The sequence below is a fragment of the Ptychodera flava genome, chromosome 21, assembly GCF_041260155.1.
Source record: "Ptychodera flava strain L36383 chromosome 21, AS_Pfla_20210202, whole genome shotgun sequence".
Classification (NCBI taxonomy): domain Eukaryota; kingdom Metazoa; phylum Hemichordata; class Enteropneusta; family Ptychoderidae; genus Ptychodera; species Ptychodera flava.
In genome coordinates, this window is record NC_091948.1 from 32,341,917 (window position 1) to 32,367,652 (window position 25,736).

The window sequence follows — 25,736 nt, forward strand, 5'->3', positions numbered from 1 at the left end:
TGATGGCAATTCAAACCAACCTAAGTCAACAAGCGTGTTTGAAGTCAACAAGCGTGTTTGAAAATACATGTATTTCTATCCCCATTTGTGCATGTTGAAGTTTGTTAGTACCATGGTTCATTCAAATTCTGGGTTTAATCTATTGACACTTTCACTTGCAGCATGATGGCATCCCATCAGTGAAAACACAGGTCACTCACACAGAACACTTCATTTCCTACTTTATTTCATTTAAAAAAGTGAAAAATGAAAAAAAAGGCATGATACAGCTCTAAATCAAATTCTACCCTGTTTTTTACAAAAAAGTCACTGAAAGAGAAAATCATCACAGTTAAAGTAATCTTCAATAAGACTTTGAATTCATTTGAAAAGTCAAAATTTCATTTCCATCATGGAGTATATTTCATCAGGAGAAAGTCTACCATAATTACAATAACTCATGTACAATACGTTTCCATCAATTTCACCGTGAGATGTCTGAGGATGTGATGTCTAAAATTACACATATTTTGTTGATGTATGGCTGTTGATGCAACAGACAACATATCAGTGTTGACGATTAAAGTGGTACTGTCTCCATGGAACCAGCAGATCACTGTTATTCCACAAAGGACAATATCTCAAGAAAATCACTCGCATCATTTCTCCATGTATGGGGGTGTCACTTGAGGATTATATATTGCTTGTACCAAACCAATGAGGACAATCATTACAGGCTGTGGAATCCTGCACCATGTATCACAATACAACAATGATATATTTGTCTGTAGACTCTGAACTCCATGGAACTAACTAGGTTTATCAGAGGCCCTACAGAATGGGTTGGTATAGGTTTGTTTTAAATCTGAAATCAGCAGCTCAGTATGGATTCCACTTAGAGGGTGCAGTACCCATTAACAAGTATACTGCTTGGTGTACAATATGACTGAACAAGTACTGCTGTCTACTGGGTCTTATATCTCTCTACTGTGTCCTTAACTGATTCTGTTATGTGTAGTACTGATACTTTCCAAATTCTGCACTGGAATATTTCCATGATACCAACTTATACACTGGCTATCAACTATGTACATCAAGAATGTAACTATGAAGGACACTTCTATGAGAAACAGTTTAAGAAATTATTGGGCAGTGTTTAAGTTCTTAATGCTGTTAATATATGGTTTTGTTTTCATTGTTATTGTCACTATATGTGTGTGAGTATTTGTCAGTTTTCAGCCTAACATGAAACCCTGAAATGGCAGATATCAGTTTTTTCTTTATCTCATGAGTTTTAACAAGTCATGCAATTACAATGAAAAAATGCTGAAAAATACACTTCTGCTGAGCTGTCAACTTTTACTGGTGTATCTAAATAAAGTTGGCAAACCATGTTAACTTTGATTTATTAGATTATAATAAAAAATATGAGCAATACTGTTTACAGCCAAATATTACGTGGACTTGTACAAATGAACTGAGAAAAGTGATGAAAAGCAATTCAGTAGAGCCCTGTGGTTTCATTCTGGTCTAGATGAAGATACACAGGCATAACACGGCATTCTGACATTTTGATAAACCAATACTGTCATTAATACTACTGCTATCTTCAATCAGTGCTGGCAAATACATGCAACTCAACATATATACAAATGTTTTTACTGAAACTTTGTCACTGATATACTAGGATGCTATTCTTTGATTGAAAGCACACATCTTATATTGCATTAATGAGTTCTATTGTATTGTGAAAGACGATGTAGAATTGCTAATTGGCACTACTTTTTCCGGTATTTTACATTTACATGAGATTAATTTGTAATGAAGTGAAACAGTAACACATCAGTAAACATGCTACATATAGTTTTTTTACTTTCTGCTTCCTACCATTTTTATGTAGGGCTGAAATACATGGCAGAATACACAATTGCATAAAGTTATCAAGACAGACAACACAATGTTTGTCCCACACCAAGTATTGGCAATTCAGATATAATGTGTACCTGCTGAGTTTTGTTCTCACTTTAGTTTGCATAATACTAACACTTAGGGTTCGTTAATAAAGACTTTATAGACTGGCCAACTTAACATTGAGAAATTCTTCAAGTTTTTTTGAGTCATTCTTAGATAACAAAATAGTTCTATTTCAGGAAAGTGTGCTGTGTCAATAGTGTTTAATACTTGCTCAGACAGTTCACTGGTACAGCTGGCTTATTAGCTTCAATTGCACAAATTTTCAAATACTGACCCTGTGTGGTTGCATGAGATGTTTACACACGGTGGCCAGCATACTGAAATTACACCATGCTGCCACTACTCAAATGATTGTCTTTGCCGTTAGTTCTGGGTTGTGAAAAAATCATCACAGTTCCCATATCATACATCAATTATAATTCTGGGAGATAGAACGGAGATACATGAAATTGAACTAGCTGCCATTAACATTTACACATGCTATGTCTTACTGTCAAGTTCCTTAATGGACTAAGACTAGTCATTTCCTTCAGCAGGGAGTCTGGCGTGAACAGTTTGATGGACTGTATTTATATTTACATTTTTAGAAAGTACACATCACAATACTAGGTCTGTTGCTTCATCACAGAGACTAAAACAACACTTCAGCTCACACACACACACTGGATACAACAGACAGACAAGCAAGTACATGTGGAAGGTATCAATATATATTGACAAAACTCACAACAAATTTCCTTTCTGTCAATAGACCATATCACTTTCTCACATAACCAGATTTGAAGTAAACTGAATTGATGCTATGGGTACTACCATACAATTACCACACCGTAAAGAAATGGTTATTTGCTAATGCTATTTGACTCCATAAATTTAGTCTTAATGCCACTTGAACTTCATGCCTCCTTGACCTTCACAGACCATGACATGTTTCTCAGGCTTTCATAGAGGAAAGAGAAATTCTGCAAAATGAAAGTGAATTCCAGTAAGAAAATACAGGATATGAAGGTATATTTGCAACAACAGCTGTATCAGCTGGGATTAAAAGAGATCTGTTTTAAAAAGAACCACCTATGTATTTTGGCATTTTCTATGTACCATATACATATTCTAGCATCAAAATTTATTGATCTGAGCTACATTTCACATGAAATGGCTCTGAGCTATTCTTAACACACTTTCTGCTACATAACCTTATTCTAATATTTGTCAAGTTTCTTTGAAATTACACATGCCCACAAACACTATGACACACTGACACTGCTTGAACTATCTGATTTCTTCATAGTTTATGTCCACTTTCACTTCTTTTTATCAAATACACAGTGCAGCTTATCAAATGGTTAAACTTAAAATTTGAAAAAATTACTCACCAATACTGCAAGGTAGACAAGACCAAGATAAGCAGCGATACCAAATGCCAAGAACAAGTCAAAGACTGCAGGTTTGACACTGAAAATAGAAATAAATCAATGTCAAGGTTTTTGAATATCACGAAAGATGTCTTAAACAGTAATACTTGTATGTACATAGAGTATGGGACTGTAGATATGAAAATAAGTGAAACAGTGATCATAGAAATTTACCAGTAATTGAAGAAAGATAGGGATTTCAAAACACTACAACATGACTGTTAGTAGTAAACCTATATTGTTTATTTTCTTATTGTACTTGTTTAATTCTGATGACATAAAAAGTGCTGTGGTATCATTGTCAACCTTGATGGTATACAGTACATTGTCAATGTTGAAAACAATGAAGAAAGCATGGTTGGTATCTTTGCATCAATGTCAATGCCACAAATCTCACAATAATGTACAACTTTTGAATCTGATCTGAGGGTGTCAAATTACAATAACACAGAGAGATATGAACTTACTTGTATGCAAACATTGTGAACATGAGTCCATCATAGAATACAAATTCTGGATCCCTGTTGAGAAAGTGTTCAACACAGAAATCAGACTACAGTAGACATATCAACATCGGATACTAGATTAGGCTTACGAGGCTCTATTCATGACACTCACTCTTGTTCTTGCTATCACTAAGTTGTCAAAACGGTGGTGCTTTTGATGAAATACCAATGGCAAATGTTTAGGACTTGTACTTGCATGCTTTTGGCTAGCATTACCTATATCAGACTAGTTCAACACATTGGAATGTGTTGAACCCAAAAGTTGTTGGTAGCTAACATTCATGGCATAGAACACCACAGTTTAACCCTTTGAGCACCAAAGTCAAATTTTGTTACCTTTATGAAATATATCCCCCGCCAATTTTTTTCAGCTTTTTGCCAAAATTTTGATAAAAAAGTGTAGCCAATGAAATGTGATGCCCATTTGGTCAAAAACCATCAAGAGAATTACGGAAAAAAAAAATACAATGTTGCACTAAAATTTTGGGAAGAAAAATTACAGCACTCAAAAGGGTTAAATCACACCAATAGCACAAGTGGCAGTTTAGTACCTCTTATCTGCCTTGACATTAAATCTTCTGACTTCTTTGAGATGTTTTGCCATGGTGTGCTCCAAAGTGTTGAGTAGATGATGATCTTTGCTGATCAATGGTGCTGCTCTAGGGTATGAAGAGATGTAATTCACCCAGGACTCTATCGACTCCTTGTTTACTCCCTGTAACATTGTGCATAGAAATGGATATATTTGATGCAAATAGATTAGGTGAATGAAAGAGATGTAAATGAAGGTTGGGATAATTTCAGTTGGAATGACAGATATACACTGAGATGGGTAGAGAAGTAAGTAGGGAGGTACATCTATTGATAGGAAAGTAGAGAGGGAGAGATGATGATGAGTGGCTAGGAGGTGGAGAAAGAGATACATGAGAGTAAAAGATGTGAGGAAAGAGACACTGAGGGTTGAGTCAGAGAGAAAAAAACAGAAAGGAGTGGGAGAAGGAGAGAGGCTGGCAGACTATGATAGGATATGAAAACAACCGTTTAGTTGTCATTTGGCTGTGACGATTGTACATTATTTAAATCTAAATGTATTTTCTTAGAAAATTCTACAGTGCTCATGGTGATTTTGGGTAGCTAGGGAAAGTTGAGTTAAAGCAGAAGAGTTAAGGTGGCAGTCAAATCGGGCAGACTATAAAAAGACATGAAAAAGAAAGTACAAATGTATTTACTTCTGATTTTGTCATGATAAAGCCGATAAACTACTCTTATTTGAAATTTACATACAGGTTAGACTTTGAAACAACTATAATATCTGATTGAATACATACCATTGCATCCGTGAAGACATGAACTTCATCAGTTTGGTTGGTGGAATCAATGTTGTAAATGAATCTGGCTACAGCTTCACTGATTACCTTAATATTTCTAGTAAGTTTATCAACATCTACACTTGATCTGCTTGCATAAATAAATCAAAAAGACAGTTATTTAAGGTTTCCTGGCAGGACATTTCTTGTGGGGCATTTCAGGGCATGTGTTTGCTTAGGATTTGAAAATCTTCTGACAGTGATCATGTGTGTGAATTTTTCTCTATCTTCTCACACTGACATTTCTAAAGAAACAAACTTCTTGAAGTTGTGTAGCTTTACATCACATCTAATCAAATAAAAATGCGTAGTAGTGCTTTCATAGATTCACATGTATTCCTGTAAACTCTATTATCCATTTCATTTCTTCTATGTGTCACCATGACTAAGAAGTATTTGAAAACTTAACTTTTGTTTGTTTTGATGACTAACGTCTGTCCAGCTGACTTGGTAAAACCAAAATTGTCCAAAGATTAATGATATATTTGAAGGGCCATGAGTAGGAAAGACTGAAGGATGCAAGAAATCAATAATATTTACCTTTCATCAGCAATGGTATTTCTGTGTTGGTTTCTATGACTTGTAGGCTTGATATAGTACCAGCTGCTAATCTCTTGATACTAAATCTTTCATGCTCCCAAGCCAATAAATCCTCTGCTAAGTTAATCTTTTTATGAATCATGACTGAAGTTGACACTGGGATACAATGAACCAGTCACTGATTTCATTTCCTTGTGAAAGAAAAGACATATTATAGAGAGGTGAGCACATCCATGCAGTGGTCTACAAGAGTATTATCAGAGTACATTTGATATCCTCCAGCCCAGTATGGTACTCACACTTATCATACCTGAATTTCACCATTAGCATTGATCAATCTGACCACACTTGGGACCCATGGGTTTGTTAGCCTCCAATTGATGAAATGCAAGATATTGGCAATGTCAATGAAAAAAATAATGTACGCAACTTCTGCATTGCAGTACATGACAGAGATTATAATATCAGTGAATACTGTAATCCAAATACTCTATGTATGCAAAACATATTGTAATTTGTTTACATATATACCGAGTTCTGAAACTAGTCCTTGAGTTACTGTAACAGTAACCTATTCTTAAAATCTTCGACAAGTTGCTGTGTTAGGTCAATTTCACAGCCTTTAACACAGTATGTTGCTGAAAACCATGAGTATAATATATATTGTGTATCTCTTTTAATCATGGGTATGGGTATATATTCTTATCTAAATGTAGATGAATTGAACCATGATTGTGTGTGTGTGTGTGTGTGTGTGTGTGTATGAGTGTGTCCATTTGTGTACTCACCTCTATCACTGCATATGGCACTGATCCTTGTTTTGGAGGCTTTGACACATGTACATACAAGTCATTACCTGAACCAATCGTATCCAAGCACAGTACATATGACACATCTGACAGTAAACTAGAATCTGATGAAAAAAAAATGAAAAAAACAAGACAGGCTCTGTTACATATATATATTTTATATTCTTCTGTAGCATGTGCAGGTACATGTATTTGACCTTGAACTTTAAGTGACTTGTACAACAACTGCTGGAACTTCCTATATAATCTTAAAGAGTCAAACATTTTACATAAATATGATGTGCAAACTATATGCAATATAGAAAGCAGTACACCTAATTTTTGAAACTTCACACAATTACATATAACAGTTTGTCTCTGTTTTTTTTTAATAATGCAAGGATGTACATAGTTGACATTTGCATATATTACCTTCAATCAATGGAAGAACAATGAAACATGGAAAAGAATAGCATAATAGGAACTCATCAATTCATAATGACATGTAGTAAATTTTATCAGCAATGAACTACAGCAACTTTCACATGATAAGTAAGTTTATTGAAACTGAAACAGAACTAGCTGAGTAGCAGTAACATCATTCACATTCACACAATTTCACAAGTGTCAAGGTGTATGAAAATGTTCTTGAAGTTGGAAGGTATTTGTATCATGGTCACTTATTCTACCTGTTCATTATTTTAGTAATGCATGAGAACACACACTAAAATGATATTCCCACATTTACACTATATTAGTGTGTCTGGTAAATTCCCAGACATCCCCTCAGAAACTAATGATGACGTGTCCATGACTACTTACCAGCAGTTTCCACATTATCTTCAATCCATTTTTTGGTTCCTTGGTAATTGTATTTACCACCACCAGAAAGAAGAAACAGTATGTTGTATCTTTCAACTTGAGTTAAGTAAACATTTCTATAAAACTCATTACATAGTAGTTCAGTACATAGATAGGGGATTGCAGAAAGTGAAGACTGCAGTTACTTAAGAGATTCAACAAGTCATGTAAAAGTAAACAGAATTCAAGTATACAGAGGAATTGTGGCTTTGACAAACACTCTAAGAAACCTTTCACAGCATTTAATTATGATGAGAACATTGGAGATGTACCAAAAAATGGGCAGAACATTGGAGATATTGAACAACAGCTACTTGGCACTGGCAAATGGACAGGTTTGCAGAGTGCTTGTGTACTATAGTGTACTGTACTTACCACAACACAAACTTTCCTTTGACCCATAGTAAGTCTGACCTGATGGCATGTCAAGTAATGCAATGTCCTCCTGGTATTTTGATAATTGCCCATCAACATTATTGATTGCTTCATGAACAACGAGCATTCTCAATGTAATATCTATCCTACATGGGTCAATACCTGGCATTTGTAATGAAGTATGGAGTATGCTTCTTAAGTCCACAATTCAATTAAAATTTAACTAAGTTATAATTTAAAAGTGAAAGAACATGTCACTAAAGTAACACAATACAAGTATCATTCCATGGCAATTTTTGAATGATAGCATTACACTTAGAAGTATTTGGATTTTTGTTCTATTGTTGATTCTAATTCAAATTATTTACAGCACAATGACCAACAATTCCTTTTGAATTAATCACTAGTATCTGCAATCTGCGTACAGTCCGAATGGACAAATCTTGGTACAGTAAACCACAAGACAACTCTGGCATATCTAGTTGTAAAGGATACTTTGCATGAGTTCTTGAGCTTGTGTAAAGCTTTGAAAATAGTCTGGCCATTTCTATTAGTGCCACAACACCACTACCATTGGAGTCAGCGCCAAATGACAAATGCTGTCAACAGAAAGAAAACAGAAATAAATATGTGATATGCCTTGACGTAATGACAAACAGACTCTCCTAAAGTTGTTGAGTATACCTGGCAAGAGTGTTGGACTGTAATCTATACCAACTACTAATTCCTAATACCTGTATTTCAATAATGTGTTGAAAATATGGGTAGTCCCGATGGTAAGCCAATGGCTTTTGGTATCAGTTAAAATTCCCTCACTTTCTAAGAATCATAATTAAAATATGAAATTTTTAAGCAGTTACTAAATGTCATTACTGCTGAATTGACAACTGTCATAATTCACAACTTTGGTATAGGAGGAAGTAAAAGTACCGTACTCGTCCGAGTATAAGCCCCCAGTTCAGCAACACTAAACAGCTGTAAAACTAGGGAGAGGCTTATACTCGAGCAACACCATGTTGTTTGGCATGGACGCTTAATTTATGCTAATTTTGTGCACGATTTTTTTCAACACCACTCGATCTTTCTATCGCTTTCAAAATCGACTTACATATCCAAAGAAATTGATGTACAGTCTCTGAATACAGAAGTGACATTTTGGTGAAATTTCAGCGTCGAAAAAACCCCCAACTTGAAACAAAGACGTCATGTATGCTGCTGATCAACAGTAATGTGAACAGGCATGCATTGCCCACACGGAAAGGCAACTCAATATTCCAATATCAAACTGTCTACATCTTGTGAAAACAACAACATAGCAGTGAAAATTGTAATAGTCACCAGGAAAAGTCTTCACAAATGAAAGGATAATTGCTTCAAACAAAAGAAACTGCATGTTTCAAGCATGAAAACATGGTGGCCGTGAATGAAAATAAACAATGGCGGACGTGAGTGAGACTATTCTATTTAGGGGACAGGGGTGAGTAGGGTCAAAGAATCAAGATAGTACTGGAAAAACGTGTCATTTTCCTTACGATATTGTCAAAGGAACTCCAGTTTCCCATTGTTTTAACATCTTTTAATGGTTTCTTTATTATCTAAAATTAATTTTACCAAGTTAAATGACCAAATATACTCTCCTAACCTTTCTGTATTTGAGTTACACCAGGGTAGGGGCTTATACACGGATGTAATGCATTTTCTATAATCCTCTAAAATCAGTAGGGGGGCTTATACTCGGACGAGTAGGGTATAATTGATAAATGCAAACTATAGACTGATTTGCACTTTATTTTTTCAATGGACACTCGGTGATCACATAAAGGTGAGGGCAAAAATTGCAACCACAATACATTGTATTCTAGTGTGGTGAATTGCAAACATTTTCTCAGTTGAGAAATACTAAACTTACATGTAGTTTGATGTCTGTCATGAACCATATCTTTGTTGCATACTCGGAAAAAGATTTTGTATTGAATATTTACTTACCGGAGCTATACCAAATGTATCATAATGAGTCACTATTGCAATGGTTGGAAGTTGATCTTCAATACCAAGCCCTGATAGTTTGCCCTGGGAAAAGAGAAATACATACATGTATCTTTATTCTTTTCCAGGACACAAATTAAACAACATGAAAATCATGACATTAAAACTATGGGCAGTATATTTGGCTTGATACTTTCCAATCCATTATTTATGAAGCTCCATTAACTGTCACTTTTGATGTATTTACACTATTTTTGGAGTTTTTTAAAATACGGTTTCTAGTTCTACTCTCAATATAACATGTTGACATGCACAACATTCACCTTGTAAACACAGTCTGTATGTGTGCTACATGTCCATTATCATTGTTGACGTCTGAATTTTAGTTCAGACTAAATTTCATTTGTAAACAACAACAATACAATACAATAACTGTACACAAAGCACTGTGATTGTAAGGGTAATACTTTGTCTTTCAAAATAATTTTTCAGAAGAATAAGAGATTTTACTTTTTCCTTGATTGCAAATGATGTCAATATTATCAAATGTTATAGCTATTGTGACATCCCTGTAATACAATTTTTAAGGTTATGTCACTTCAGTGGTGCACTTTTATTTCCACTTACATGTACCGTTATGCTTTTAGTATAAAACAAGAATCTGCCGGCAAACAAAAACAGAAACTTTGTGACAGCAAGTGCCATTACATATGACCTGTTTCTCAAGCAGTAACACAACAGCTAGCACGTTGCTCCGATTTTGAAGCAAGTAGCATATACAAGTTATAACAAATTACTAACTGAAAGTGACACACTTACCTGAATGCTTACAATGGGCATGTCCTTGACTGCTTTCGCCTGGGGACCATTCACTACCATTTGAAAGCCATTGGCATACACGGCACTTAACAGTGCTGTAACAGAAAAGAGAAGCCATATTCACTCTTGAGCAGATGTACATACAGTCATTCTATGTTACAGAATATACATTGTAGACTTTCAATATGCAGGTTGTAAATGGATAAGATCAATTTGACAGATCAATTGCCAGATCATTGTTATCAATAGGCAGTCCCTATATGGCTACTACCACACATTTTACCATCAAGAGGTCATAGATCATTTGAGAGACGTTTGTGGCAGTTTCTTACTACAAGATTGTTCATGATGTATTTTGCAACATACACAATATCCAAGTTACAGTGTTTGCTGTCAGTTCAACAGTGTATAACCAAGACTGGTCAATACTAATGATTTTGTTCTTTATAAAAATTCAAACGCGTAGTCTGCCAGACTCTGCAGATTTTCACTACCTGTCATACAGGGGAAATGAAGTTCTGGCTTGTGAGAATGGTGTTTACTGTGCTATACTACAATATGCATGTATCATGTTAAGGTAGAATGTGCCTAAGGGACAGATATCCTGACTGTCACATTTTTACAAAACTTTTCTGATCTACCACTTGTGGAGGCTCATTTCAAAGCGCTTGGAGGAAGTAAAGTTTTCACTGTAAAAAATTCAATTTTTCCCCATACAGATAATACAGGTATGGTGGCCATTTTAATTCCAAATATCAAGAATTTGTTTCTCTAGTACCAAAATTTGCACAGGCACCCCCTGCCCCTTGGGCATCTAGATATCATGCGCAAAATACATTGTTTGTAAACAAGACTCTCGCACAGGTGCAGTTCCGACAACGGTTGCCCCTTAAGGTGAAGTAATACGAATTACGTCAAAATTAAGTTGTGGTGTAATTTTGTTGAAACTTTGCACAAATATTCTTTGAAGTTGTGCAAGTGCAAAAATGAAATAAAAAATGGGGGTCACCACGCTTGTTTCCATGGAAACGGACGTTAAAATGGCGTCGTTAGAAATAAATAAAAATGATATAATTCACTTAAACTAAAGAAAGCAATTATAAAACGCTTAGCAAATGAGTTAATTTTAATAAATACCAAGACTTAAGATCCATATCTATCGAATGTATAGTTTTCATGACGTTTGTGAAGAAATTTTAAAATAAGTATCGACTACAAAATGACGATATCGAAATTATATCACTACATAATTTTCGAACTTTCTTCCTGTCGCTTTGAATGGTGTCATTTTAACCAAACTTGGCGAATAAACTCCTGACATAATACCATTTAGTTTACACTTTCAATAAAAGGGTGTCACCACGCTACTTTTTACAATATCTCCAGGTGAATGGGTAATTTGCGCAATATAAATGGGAGAGAAATGTTAATTTTTCGCTCATATTGAATAAAAACCAGCTTCGTAGGGGGTCAAATTATGACAAGGTTATAGGTCACATGTATTTCTAAGACACTGGGTCAAAAAATTAGGTAAAAGCGCAATTTCAACAATGACAGGTGATGTTAAATAAATGCGCTACAAAATAACTCATTTGCAGCAGGCTGGAGTTAAATCTGCGCAGAAACGTTCTAAAGCGTGTGCGCGTCCGAATTCGTCGCCCTTTACCTTAAGTGTTTCAATTTCAAGGCACATACTACCTTAAATGACATTGCTTACGATTAGCTAAACTGTGACAACCATAGTGTTGAACTGACTTCTAAATAGGTCATGCAGGTACAACATTAATAACATTATGCATTATCAACAGACACAATGGATTGAAGATGAATTTGCTAGACAAGATTTAATTGCTATAAGACACCATACCTTCAGCAGCAGAAGCTGCTTGGTCACTGTTCACAGCACTTTGAATGGAATCATAAATTTCTAATAATTTGTCATCTTCATGGGCAAAGTATACAGGAACATTGGTCTGCTCAGATAACAACTGTGGTTCCAATTCCAACCAATTCTGCAAAGACAAGTGATGACACAATGCTTTCTTATGACACTCAGGTTGCAGTCTAAACTAGAGTATTTGATTTTTTTCCCTTGATAACATCACTGTACCTTTCATAAGCTTTGTCTTGGAATGTAATCTTTCATTGTAATAATTATGTCTGATTGCTTTAATTACATAAATGTCTTTGACCTGAAAGATGTGTACAAAAATGTAGGATTAAAAAGACATGAAACAGAAAGTTATCATGGTTTTAGCATTTGTTTTCTTATGTAGCTATTGCTATACTTTTTTAAAGAGCTACAATTCATTGTTAAGAAAACATGCATACCAATACAGGAAATTCACTTACCTCAAGTTCAGACTTTGAAAGTGAACTTAAACTTGGAGGAATTAGAATGACTATAGCCCCAGCTGACTGCTCCAATAATTCTCTGTATCGATCAATGGTTAGTTCTGTCAGCCTGGATATCACACAGCGTCGAGTTGCAACAGCAGATTCAACAGGTCTGGCTTCCATGTTAACAATGGCATTGCGACATCCTGCAGAACAAAAAGTTACCATATTGGAAAATACTGTTGACATCCTTCACTGTTGAGGGTTTCAAACGTAAGGTGGAAGCTATTGTAGCTATTGTCTAAAAGTGTATTGCTAGTCATTGAATTTATCAACACTTCCACAATGACCAGAGAGACAAAATAAAACTCTGACACTGCTGTATGTATTGACTAAACTTTGACAAATACACACATATTTTACTTTTACAATATTACTGCATTTATGGTCTATACTATCGAGCATGCTAGATCTCATACACTGTATTTATTTTCATTTGTGGTCATACTGGTGCATCAAGTCATCAAAATATGTATTGATGATTGAAAAATAGTCTATGCACTAGAGCTGCTCTGTACAGCCTGAAAAGACGTTGTTTATTATTTCAGTAGTATACAGATAATCTCAACAATTTCTGTGTCACCCCATGTCATTTAAAATTTGAAAGACAGAATTCTATATTTGTGTTTATGTATCCATTTGTTTGTGCAATGTATTTTAATATCATATATGCCAATTCACAAAACAAGGATATCTTCTTGACAAGCATACAAGTAAACAATCATTTTTGTGTCACATTTCACACTCAAAAATTGCTCACTCGTATTTGTTTCAAAAAGCTTCAGTGAAACTGAATTCATAGTGATGTTTTTGCTGCTACAACAATTAATCAGTCTATTTAGCTTTATGCAAACCAGCGGTTCATCCTAAAGCAGTTTACAAATAATATTATAATATATGCAAATACAACAAAATTTAATTTTGTACATATTCCCTTTGCAAGGTTTTAATACCATATGACCTTTCACAATGTGTCTGAATAAATATGTCTACTTGAAAGCTTCAAGGCATAACACTTGCATCTATTAATTTACAGGGTCATATGAAACAAGAAGACAGGCTATTACAGGTCAGTTATGGTGTTTTCATCAGCTGTAGGCCAGGGATACTGCTGCTTTTCCGCAGGGTCTACTATGAGCTGGCACCAATAAAATAGATACTGAAGACATTTGCAAATACCCTGGGACATGTAATGAACCACTTTAGAGTTACATATTCCACAAAGTGCATCACATTTCTTTGAATCAGATGTTCTATGGTTCGCAAATTATTCTGGAATTTACTGCGATAGATTCAATTATGCATGGCGACATGTTTGTAATTGGAATGGAAACCCGTCAGCTCTCATCAAATTGTGAATAGGAGTACAAAATTTGTTTGTTAAAACACTTTAAACCCTTTTCCTGCCAAGTTCGGTGAAAATCCGCTTGAAATTCGGTGTAGCTAGAATCTGAGCAGCCACGGCCGTTTATCCTGCCAGGCGGTGGAAATCGGGCTACTTTTTGGTACCCCCTTTCCTGCCTAGTCGACGGAACTACGTGTAGCAAACCCTTGCTCGCGCTAGGGGTCGTTCGAGGACAGGTTTTGGGCGAGGAACGGCGTTTGCTCTCGAAATGGGTTCACAGAGAGTCCAACGACAGGAAAGGTGCGGAAGCTACCCAGCCAGTCCCCACCCCGGTGGGGGACTGGTTTTTTTTTTTGGGACGAGTAGCGTACTTGGCAGGTTAGCACGTTGACGTATTCTAGCGGAGTTTGGGGTAACTTGGCTCTGAGGCACTACATAGATTGCGGCCGAAATTGACCGTCTCGGCAACCGCTAATCTGTAAGGCAACCGCCTAAGACCGCCTCAGCTGGCGGTGCAATTTTTTGCCAATGGTGCGAGACGAAAATCACGGACTTGGTCCTGATTGACGGGAAGTGCGGACGGATTTGACGGACTCGGCTTTCTCGAAGGCAACCGCCTAAGACCGCCTCAGCTGGCGGTGCAATTTTTTGCCAATGGTGCGAGACGAAAATCACGGACTTGGTCCTGATTGACGGGAAGTGCGGACGGATTTGACGGACTCGGCTTGATTAGTCCCTGACATGGAACTGATCCGAACGGACTTGAGCGACATTTGTGAAGGGTAACCACCGCTTTTAACCGACTTGTTACCTTCTCGAAAAGACTACCCACTCAGATGTCGGACGTTGTCGGCTGCACTTGGCTCTAGACGTTCAAGCCGTGCAACGAAACACCGCCTCAGCCTTGCCATTCAGGAACATGGCCTCAAAATTTGATACCATTGTTCACCGACTTGGCGGCTGCGGTTAGGTGCGTGAACCGTTGTTCACCGACTTGTTACGCCTATGTTGTCCCTGTGAAGTTCGGCTAACGGCCGAGTCTAACGGGAGTTGGCAGACCTGTGTTTGGTTTATACCGTAGTATGACCGACTCAGGTAGAGGTACCTGTCGGTATATTCCGAGTTTTACGCACTCGGGCGTCAATGACGGGTCGTCATCACCGCTGATGACGTAGACGTGCTGGCCACGTTATTTGAAGGAGCCATGTTTGCCCAACGGACGAGGCCGAGACAGCCGTTGACAATTTTGGCATCCTTCATCTTTGACCGCCTTAGTTGGGTAAGCCGCTCGGCAGGCGACGGTTATGACCTAAACAAGCCGCTGAAGCACTGTTCGTTGCCGTACAAGAACGAGACGGCCAGTCCATTACTGCTTAATGGGCAATCTGTCGGGTTGGCTTGTCACCGACTTGGATGACAATACGCCCTGCGCAGGCGTACTTAGAAGGGACATGAGGTTAAAGATACGGGTTTCCCACCCGTACTAAACATGGGCTTGGGCCAACGTCCTTGGGTGGCAGGTGCGCATGCCACGTACCCAGCTGGACGGAATGTCAAGTTGAGATGCTAATGACATTGACTATGTTATGCTAAGTGCTCGAGGGATTTGCATCGCAAATGAGTATTATTAGCATATCAAATGGTGCGGACAGGCAATTTACATGACGGGTAGGAATGTCAGCGCCGGTTGGTGGACTGATTGCCGTAGGTCCATTATAATAACAGGTGGATGCATATATTAACACCCCTGCGTCCAATCATGTCCAGGGCTTTGTTTCCCTGTGGCTTTAAAAGGGAGGGACCTGCTAGTCTGTCGACACTGTTCCAGACATGAGCTTGACGGACCGCAAAAGTTTTCTGAAGGCGAGCAGACGACTGAAGCTCAAAGATGCAGAGTCTCCGGGCGGTAGTGGTAGCGATCGTTGTGATGTCCCTAGTAAACGTTCTAAGAAGTCGGGCAAGAAACGCTCCCGTAAGGCGAAGCCATCTCCGGCTGAAAAACCCAGTGGTAAGCGTAAACGTAAGACCGATCGTTCTGCCGATGAGGATGATGACGGGTCACCGGTTGCCAGTGGTTCTCACCCGGCTGCTCCGGGAGAGACTACTTCACCTGCAGAGACTACATCTGCTCTTGTGGAGATACTTCACCTGCACAGACTACGTCTGCTGCTGCTAGTGAGACAGTGAGTAATGAGACGGCTGATGCCATTGGTTCTCCCCCGGCTGCTCCGGGAGAGACACCACCTGTTGCTACTATGAGCCCTCATCCTGCGTCAGGAGAGGTTCCTGTGCCCAGTGCGAAAGAGCTTGAGTCCTCGTCATCAGCAGAGGCTGCCGAGCCCGCTCCTGCCATAGTTTCGTGTGCTGCGATGTCCCCGCCGAAAAAGATAGTGCGGAGGGTTCGTTATCAGGATAGCCCACCTGATTTTGAGCCAGATATGATCCTTGATGCCGCTACGGGCGAGTTCAGGCCCAGACGCCCAGACGACGGTGATATCACCGCTGAGTCCGACTCGGAGGTTGACGAGGATGCGGCAGAGGACGATGACTTTTATGACAGGCAGTACGTAGGTGAGGCAAGCTCTGACGACGATGATGACGTTGCTGCTGTGTTGGCGGAGGACGACACACCTCCTGTCTGGCGTATGTCGGAGACTACCGATGCTAATATATTTGAGGAGACCGATTTTGACCATGAGAGAGGACCGACTTTCACCTTGCCCAGCCACGCCCGTGAGCTCGATTACTTTTTTAAGTTTATTCCAGCTACACTGATCAGATTGGCCAAGGACGAGACTAATAAATACGCCAAATTCCACCAGCGACATATCGCTAGGAAAATAGATAAATACTGGCGTAACGCTGACTACCGAGAGGTGCAGGCGTTCATTGGCGTCTTAGTCTGTATGGGTATCGACCGTAAATCATCAGTGGAGGATTATTGGTCTAGCGATCCCTTTCTGAGAAACCAGGGTATTTCTACTGTGATTACCCGCAGTCGCTTTCAGCAGCTTATGCGATACTTTCATCTGGCAGACCCAGAGAACGATCCACGTCGTGATCCTGATGAGGCACGCCGCCGACGTCGGTGTCAGGAGGATCCCCTGTATAAAATCAATCCATGGATGGAGCCCATAGTTGACCGGTGCGTAAATAATTATAAGATGGGTAGAGAGATCTCCATCGACGAGGGCATGGTGCGATTTAAGGGCCGTTCTAAATTTAAGCAGAGATTACCGCATAAGCCTGATCGAGACGGTTTCAAGATATGGCAGCTGTGCGACTCCACCACTGCATACATAGCTAACTTTGCACCGTACCTAGGTGTGAAATATCGGGATCGGACTGATGGGAGACGGCAGGAGCGAGGTGTGGTGAAAAGAATTACGATGGAGCTGGTCCAGCCATTCTGTGGATATAATCACAGCCTATTCTGTGATAGCCTGTTTAGCACGGTCGTTACTGCTAGAGAGCTGATGGAGACCGGGATCTACATGGTCGGGAGTTTCAACCGCCGTAATCGTCGCACCATGCCCCTCAATTAATTCCGCCGGGTAAGAGGAAGCGCCTTCCTCTGTCTGTTGGGGATATGAAAGCCACGACCAGAACGGACTCTCGTCTTAACATCACTGCTTATCAGGATAGTAACGCTCAGGTGCTGATCTTGAATACGGTCTATCCACCCTTGGAGTGCGTGCCAGTGGGGGAGGGAGACGAGCGGCGACAAGTGCCTCTGTCGCTGTATAATTATCGCCGGTACATGGGAGGCGTCGACCGAGCCAACCAGAAGCGCAAGTACTATCACACTGGGCGCAAGAAGCACAGATGGTGGACATATCTGGCATGTTACCTGATTGATGTTGCCCTGGTAAATGCATATATATGCTTCAAGCATGTACACCCTGATAGTAAGCTGACCCATAAGATGTTTCATCTGCGTGTCGGGAAACAACTCATTGGCGGTTATTGTGGGCGATCGCAGCCCAGTGTGAGAGAGGTCGAGGCCACTGTTTCTCTTGCCTCGTACATCAATCCACAAATCAAAATCAGCCGATGCACGTTGTCAGCCGTTTGGAGGGGCGGCAGAAATGCTGTAAAGTATGTAGCAGAGAGGGTAAGACCACTGCGAGCGGACGACTGTCTGAGACGTCCAAAGGATGTAGTCTGTGCGGGGTTCATCTTCACGAGGGCGAGTGTTTTGCGGCTTTTCATCATCGCATGATGCTACGAGGTAAGAGGAGCATTGGCGTGCAGACCTCTACTCACACAGCCCCGACGACACCCATCAGCAAGAGAACCCGACGTAAATAACGGACAGGGGACAGCTTCGCCTAACAGTGGCTTGACTGTATTCTGAACACGGACCATGATCACATTTTGAGCACGGTTGTGCCGTTTGTTTGTGCTTTACGATCCCGCTGATTGTAAATTGAAACACGGATTATTTTGTACAATCCCCCGATTGTAATCTTTGTAACACGGACCATGCACTCGGACGTCGAGACAGACTCTGAGATTTATTATTCGGCATAATGTAAATTATTCCCGAATAAAATACTATCTATGGATCGCATATTTTCGTTTTGTTTTGTTTTGTTTAGACGGATTATTTTGTACAATTCCCCCTATTATAATTTTTGAAACACGGATCTGCCACCCCGATTGTAATTTTTGAAACACGGACCATGCACTCGGACGTCGAGACAGACTCCGAGATTTATTGTTCGGCATAATGTAAATTATTCCCGAATAAAATACTATCTATGGATCGCATATTTTCGTTTGTTTTGTTTTTACCCCCACTTTCGTTTTTGGCAGATCCGTAAGGACGCTATAGTAATGGATGAACGTGCGTTGTATCACGTGGGAGGGGCACAGCCCAACGGAGGCTGTGCTCGTGCGACGTAGACGTTGTACCAACCATCTGTCGTTGGGGTTAGTGCATAGAGCAGTTGCACTGTCCAGAGCTAAGGTGGTACAAAACTGCACCTTAGTAACAACTGCACAACTAACGTGTTAGGAAACGGTAACACTAACGAGCTAAGTGTTCACTGAACTGGCCAAACTACGTACACGCCTTCCTTCAATGGCGGAACTATGTCGTTGACACTACGTCAAAGCAGACTGCAATGTGCGACTCTTCCAAGTCGTTCAAAGTACGTGGCCAAGTGACACAACCCAGGGGAAACAGGACAGGTTTGAGGGTGCTCCCGCACCCATAGCACTAACCCCTGGGTCTTCTACTAACCCACGAGAGAGGTGACGTTTCCCCGGTGTGGCCGTGCGTGCCGGCGAACGAGCTTTACTTCCGCGAAAGTAAGCTAGAAAAGGGCATAAAAGTGCACGTCCCCCGGGGCAAACAACGCCCGTGACCTCGTCATTTTCTGGACACAACCTCATCAGCGGTTGCCCCTCTATACGGGCATGCAAAATTTTTGAAGTCTAACACGTATATGGTCGGTAATCGTACCCCGAAAATGCGGTATTTTCCCGCCAAATGCCTGGCAGGAAAGCGTGCAGGAGAGCCTATCTTCTGTAGACACGGAAAAGGGGGCCGGTTTTGACCGACTTGGCAGGATAACGGACAGGGGCGCTCGGCAGGAAAAGGGTTAATGCATAGCGGTTCTAGACAACACAGTATATGCCCCATTAAAATAACATTTGTAAATAACTGTAATGTAAGGTAAATTACTTCTAACAACGTCCATTTAATTTGATATTATTCCAGTTACATCTAACTGGGACTTGGTCTCCAAACACAACACCTCCCAGTGTTACATCATGAGACATCAACTACATGTAGTTATGGTCCCCCAGAGTCAGTATTAACTGTCCAGTATTTTTGCTACGTGAAAAATTAACCTTTTTTTGAGGGGTTACAGCTGACTATTGCTGGGTTGAATTTAGATGACACAGTGCCTTATTTTTGAAGAACTTGAATTTTAAATTGTTCTAACAACCTCCATTTAATTAGATTAATTCTAATAACCTTCATTTAATTAAGTACCTGTAAGTTATCAATTCAATGCCATCAATATTTTTGTATTTTTGGTAATACTTACATTAAGCTTTCTTGTGTTGTTTTGACCTTGAATTTGTAATAATTTGGAGATTGTGACATCAAAAACACCTTTAACAAGATTCAATTTTGTAAAACCAGCTTTTGCAATTCCTGAACATGACTAATTTAACATACCATGATGGACTTTAATTATAATAATAGCTTAAGTTATCAGCATTCTGCACTGAGACTAGTATATTGTATGTGTCATAACCACCATACAAAATTATCACCAATTCTGAAGTCTAAACCTGACGATTTTCCTTCAGAGCTAAGAGGATTGCCATGCAAATGATCTTTGTGACATACCAAAAATACAATGTATATACCAATTTTTTTCTGTAGCTCACTATTCTCACTGCCATATATATATACTGTATATACATATTCATATTTTTTATTTTGCAAATTCACATTCTCGGTCAATATTCTTCTGATTCACCTGGCAAAGCATACGTGTACCCGGAAACAATTGGCTTTATCAGGTCAAAACCTGCCCTTCATGAACTGTTGTTGCAGATCACCTGTTCAGTGTTTTTTGACGAGTAAATACTAATGCAATTGGTTAATTTAAAATAGCTCTTGTCATTTTAACCTATCAAATTTTTCTGGACATAGTAAATAAATGAAAATCTGCCACACGTTTCACTGCAATGTGTTTTCATTTTTAAGACAGTCAGTGACTAAAACTAGAGGATGGCATGATTTGTATCTTCTTGACAGACAGAAATTTGGTACTCTAAGCTTGCAATGCAGTTGTATACGACCTGTAACATAGCATTGTAGCACCTTTACTGTTTAGAATCTGCCTGTGTGCATAAATTACCAATTATTGTTTTCCCTATCATTCATACCATTTACATTTATGCATATGAATCAAAATGTTAAAAAGGTTTGTGACAACATACATGTACACAGACTAAACCAGAATACCAACACTTCTGTACTGCTACATCTTACATTATTATATTTAACATTATACGAGTAGTTCTGTTTCAGTTTTCAATTCAACAATTGAATTCTAATTTTTGGTTCACAGAATATCTAAACAATTGATCTTAGCAAAGAGCAGAATTTAATATCATGCATTTTGGAAGTGAAAGTCCACTCAGTGCATTATACAAGTATGCTAGTGTCTGGTCTTAAAATATAGTTAGTCAAGTAATTAAGTTTACTGCACGTACTAGTCACAAACAAAATGAACGCTACTAATGGTCAGTTGTAGGAACACAGACAATTATCAATTTTAAATTATTCTGGCAATGCAGAAAATGCACCTTGTTTAATTATGTTTTCAACGACTTGAAATTTAAAAATACGAGTTTTACGACATATACATATGCATGCTGCTGTTGGTTTATCAACCAGTGTTAGACCAACTGAATGATTCTTACCATCATGGCATTGTGAAGAACGTCATCAACTAAAACCAATCTTCACAAAAAATTAAATGAATTACTAATTTCATGTAATTGACTACATGAAGAATGACATTTACATATTGATTCATCTAATGTTACGCATGAGATCATGATAGTCTTACCAGTAAGACTCAGCTGATATGATGATTGAAATGAACCAAAGAGTGATGGTGTGTGAAGCTGCATTGTTTGAAATGCTTTGAAGGGAACATTAATTTTAGTCTATTGCAGAACAGCAAATACCCTGTGTTTGATCATAGACGGTCATCTGCTCCACTGTCTATGGTTTGATAGGACACAAAAACTCAGCAGGACTACATTTAACAGGAAATACAAACTCTTACCAATGATGTCTTACTTTTCACTCAAAAAGTTTCAGTTGGGGATTGATGTAAAATGTCCTTATACATTTGTACCATTGCCAAAATATTTGCTGCTTTGCATGTTGATATAAGACATTATAATTAGAGGCCATTGATAATTAAAACAGGCGCATGGTAAATACAATTTTTGTGTTTAGGGGGAGGGGGTTTGGCTGTATTTTGATTACTGTGTGCAAAAATCGCACTACATGTTTTTATATCGCAACATCTCACTACATGTTTTATGTGTCACAAAATATTGCACTCCATTGTTTGGCATGTACCAGGCCAGAGCGGCACAAGCGCCACACCAGCATCCCTTAGACATACACGTGGTTCAGCAAACAAGTAAAATAATGTAAAAATCATATTGGAGTCACTGTTTCATTTTATTCTTTTGGTTGTGTCATTGACGAACATTGACCAAAAATTGATTTTAGAGGGGGTATATGGTGGGGGGGGGTAGCGTATGCATGATTTCAAAGCTACATAATTACTGTTAATTACTGATTGTAGGTATGCTGATACAGAATGAGACTTGCTTGGATTTTTCGCACTTCTAAACTTTCGTTTAGGGGAGGGGGGTTGAGGTCAAACACACTCAGCTTCATTTACATTGCACATGTTTTAATTACAGTATCCATGGCCTCTTTGATACATTCAGCCAAGATGCAACTTCAGGCATATTTACTGTAACACAAAAAGTTGAGTCATCATCTGACATCTATCAAGTATTCATAGATAAAAATGGCCAATATACATGTAGCTGCTGTAAATACCGAGCCATTTGAAGATTTTTTGTGTTTCCATCTATATATATATGTACAAGTGAAGGCACACTGCTAGGGAATGTCAATATAGGGTATGATATCAACATACTATATAAAGCAGGAAGTAAATTTCAAAATTTAGACACAGCAATCACCATTCTGTACAGCATGAGTAAAAAATGCGAGTCAATCTCATAGTCTGTTTTGTAGGGGGACCATGATGATATTTGAATCAATTTTTGTTTTCAAGGGAAAACAATTGAACTTTCAAAAGTATATGCAGACTAATCTTTCTTTTAATACACTAAAATTTGCAGAAAGTCTCTGTTAATCTTGTGACATCTTACAAGTAGTTTAAAATATCTCCTGTTAGTAAGTGTTATTTTGATACTTCACAACATATTCACTTTGAGGCATTGGTCACCAATAAATAGAAGGCATTCCAAGTCAAATGAAACTTATGGAAGATGGTTCGATTCTCAAGATTACCTAAAACTGAGCATACTTTAACTAAATTAATCCTGTTGTTGCACAAAGTATTCCTCTTTTTTAGACTGAAGGATTGATAACAAAATAATGAGAGTTGAAAACAGTACAAATGGAAAACAGATCTTTGGAAGAAAAAATGTAAATCATAGCTCTGGTGAGGACAATGACAAAATATTTGTAGACTTTTTGCATATACTGTTTTAACCTTGTAAACTCCTCATTACATAGTCTGGACCATCTTAAACAGTCTACACTGTACACATCAAATATATGCGCGCAGACACAGTGTTACATGTCAATGGAAAATGGTATCAAATAATGGTAAGTAAGAATGCCCCATCTCATTGTAATTGAACAGAATAAGAAAAAGTAAATAACTTTGCTTGCTGATTTGAATATCATAATGACATTCAAGACTAAAACTATAACATATAACATTTTGACTATAATTTGGACATTAGTTACAAATGTTCTGCATATGTTTATCCATTAAAATAAAACAGTACATTCTATTTATTGATAATATTATTTAAGGTTTCAATTTCATCCTGAATATTCATTATGATCCTCAGTAAATTTTAAATCCCGCCCGCTTGATTAGCTATTCAGCAAGTTTCTCCATTGGGCAGCCATTGTTTTTATATAATCACTTCATACAATTTTAGGAGTAAAATTCAGCGGGTATTCAATAATTGAATTGTAGCCCTTTGTGTCCAGTCTGCTGGTTGGTATGGCTGCCTTTCGTTCTGATTTCGTCGGGGTCGCTCACACATACGTACATATAAGCAAACAAACAAAGAGAAACACACATGCTGAAACGTGTCTAATTGAAGACTTTGAACGCACAAATCACTTTAGATCTCATCCATGGAGGTCTCTTTTTTATGTTACTCACCAAACATTGATACATTGCACGTTATCAAAGTCACGCGTGCACATTGAAGCTTGACCGAGAATATATCGATGCATTAATGATCCATGTGAAAACAGGTAATTACGAAGGGGGCACTCTGCGTCTTAATCAACAATCGACATTAAGTGTATTTACCATTGCTGAATCATGTATCTTATGGGGTGGAAGCAACGAGAAAAAAAGAGCTACGTACCATACGGGGACCCATGCAGATCGTACTGCTGCATTCGATACGCTGTGAACTCGTGTGCGGCGTCCACCACTGGAACACATGCTGGTGATATCAGGATAAAAACTGGCACGAAAAACAGGAATGATAGTGGAAAACTTCCCCTGAACATCTCATAAACCTCGCTTACTTCGTCAAACCACATCTTTGATCATCGATGAGCAGTTCCAGATCAACTTGGTGTTTTCTGACCGTGCTGTCTTTTAACAAGTTTTCGTCTGTCCACGCTTGCTCCGGAAGTACAGTGGAATTATGGGGATACCAAGAGCGCCGCCAAACGTCGCATTTTACTTGGGGGGGGGGGGGGGGGGGGGGGGGGGGGGGGTGGGGGGGGGGGGGGTGGGGGGGGGGGGGGGGGGGGGGGGGGGGGGGGGGGGGGGGGGGGGGGGGGGGGGGGGGGGGGGAGAAGAACCTGCCTGGCACTTGCGAAGCTGTTACTATATTATTAGTCGGGTAGGTCCTATGTGTAATGGAAATTTGTAATTATCTGGAAGCCACCTAGACCTAACATTAATCTTTAATTAATTTCATTACCAATGGCACTGTATCTTTAGAGAGTGTACGATATAGGCCCTATTTTGTTTTACGATGTTAGGGACCGTTCAGTTTTTACGGCCAGGGGGCCGGCAAAATCCGGGGGGGGGGGGGTCATAGAAATTTTGGAATCCGCGAAGGGGGGGGTCATCGCTTTTTCAATGGTAGGAAAGGGGGGGTCACAACATTTTCAAAAACATAATACGCCTTTGGTGGCCCACTCCAATTAGGTTTACTTCATGCAAGGCCATGATCGACCCTCTTTACCAGCGGGCCGCCCTCGGCGGCCCACTACCATGACCCTCTTAAAAGTGCCCGCCTTTGGCGGTCCACTCCAATAAAGTTTACTTTACTTAATGGCCCATGAAACTCTTTACAAGCGCACTCCAATTAGGTTTACTTCATGCAATGGCCATGATCGACCCGCTTTACCGTGCACCGCGTACCGGAGTTCAAACCCAAACGGTGCGGGTAAATTTGACATATGGGTTTTGGTTATTTTTCAGGGGGGTCATCAAATTTTTCGTGTGACAAAGGGGGGTCATCTTTTTTTCACGAAAAATGCAGGGGGTCTATATTTTTTGAACACCGGCGACAAGATTTTGCCG

General features: G+C 39.0%; 1 protein-coding gene across 1 annotated transcript; it reads right to left on the bottom strand.

Moving 5' to 3' along the window:
- Positions 1-203: 203 nt before the first annotated feature.
- Positions 204-24,835, bottom strand: LOC139122047 (BOS complex subunit NCLN-like). Its single transcript, XM_070687417.1, is given in 16 exon segments — positions 204-2,915; positions 3,327-3,405; positions 3,833-3,886; positions 4,423-4,586; positions 5,200-5,326; positions 5,779-5,821; positions 5,824-5,920; positions 5,922-5,969; positions 6,567-6,691; positions 7,389-7,477; positions 8,298-8,401; positions 9,789-9,872; positions 10,608-10,702; positions 12,475-12,619; positions 12,960-13,150; positions 24,559-24,835. Coding segments are annotated over 16 exon segments (1,692 nt in total). The 5' UTR covers positions 24,740-24,835; the 3' UTR covers positions 204-2,849.
- Positions 24,836-25,736: the final 901 nt, after the last annotated feature.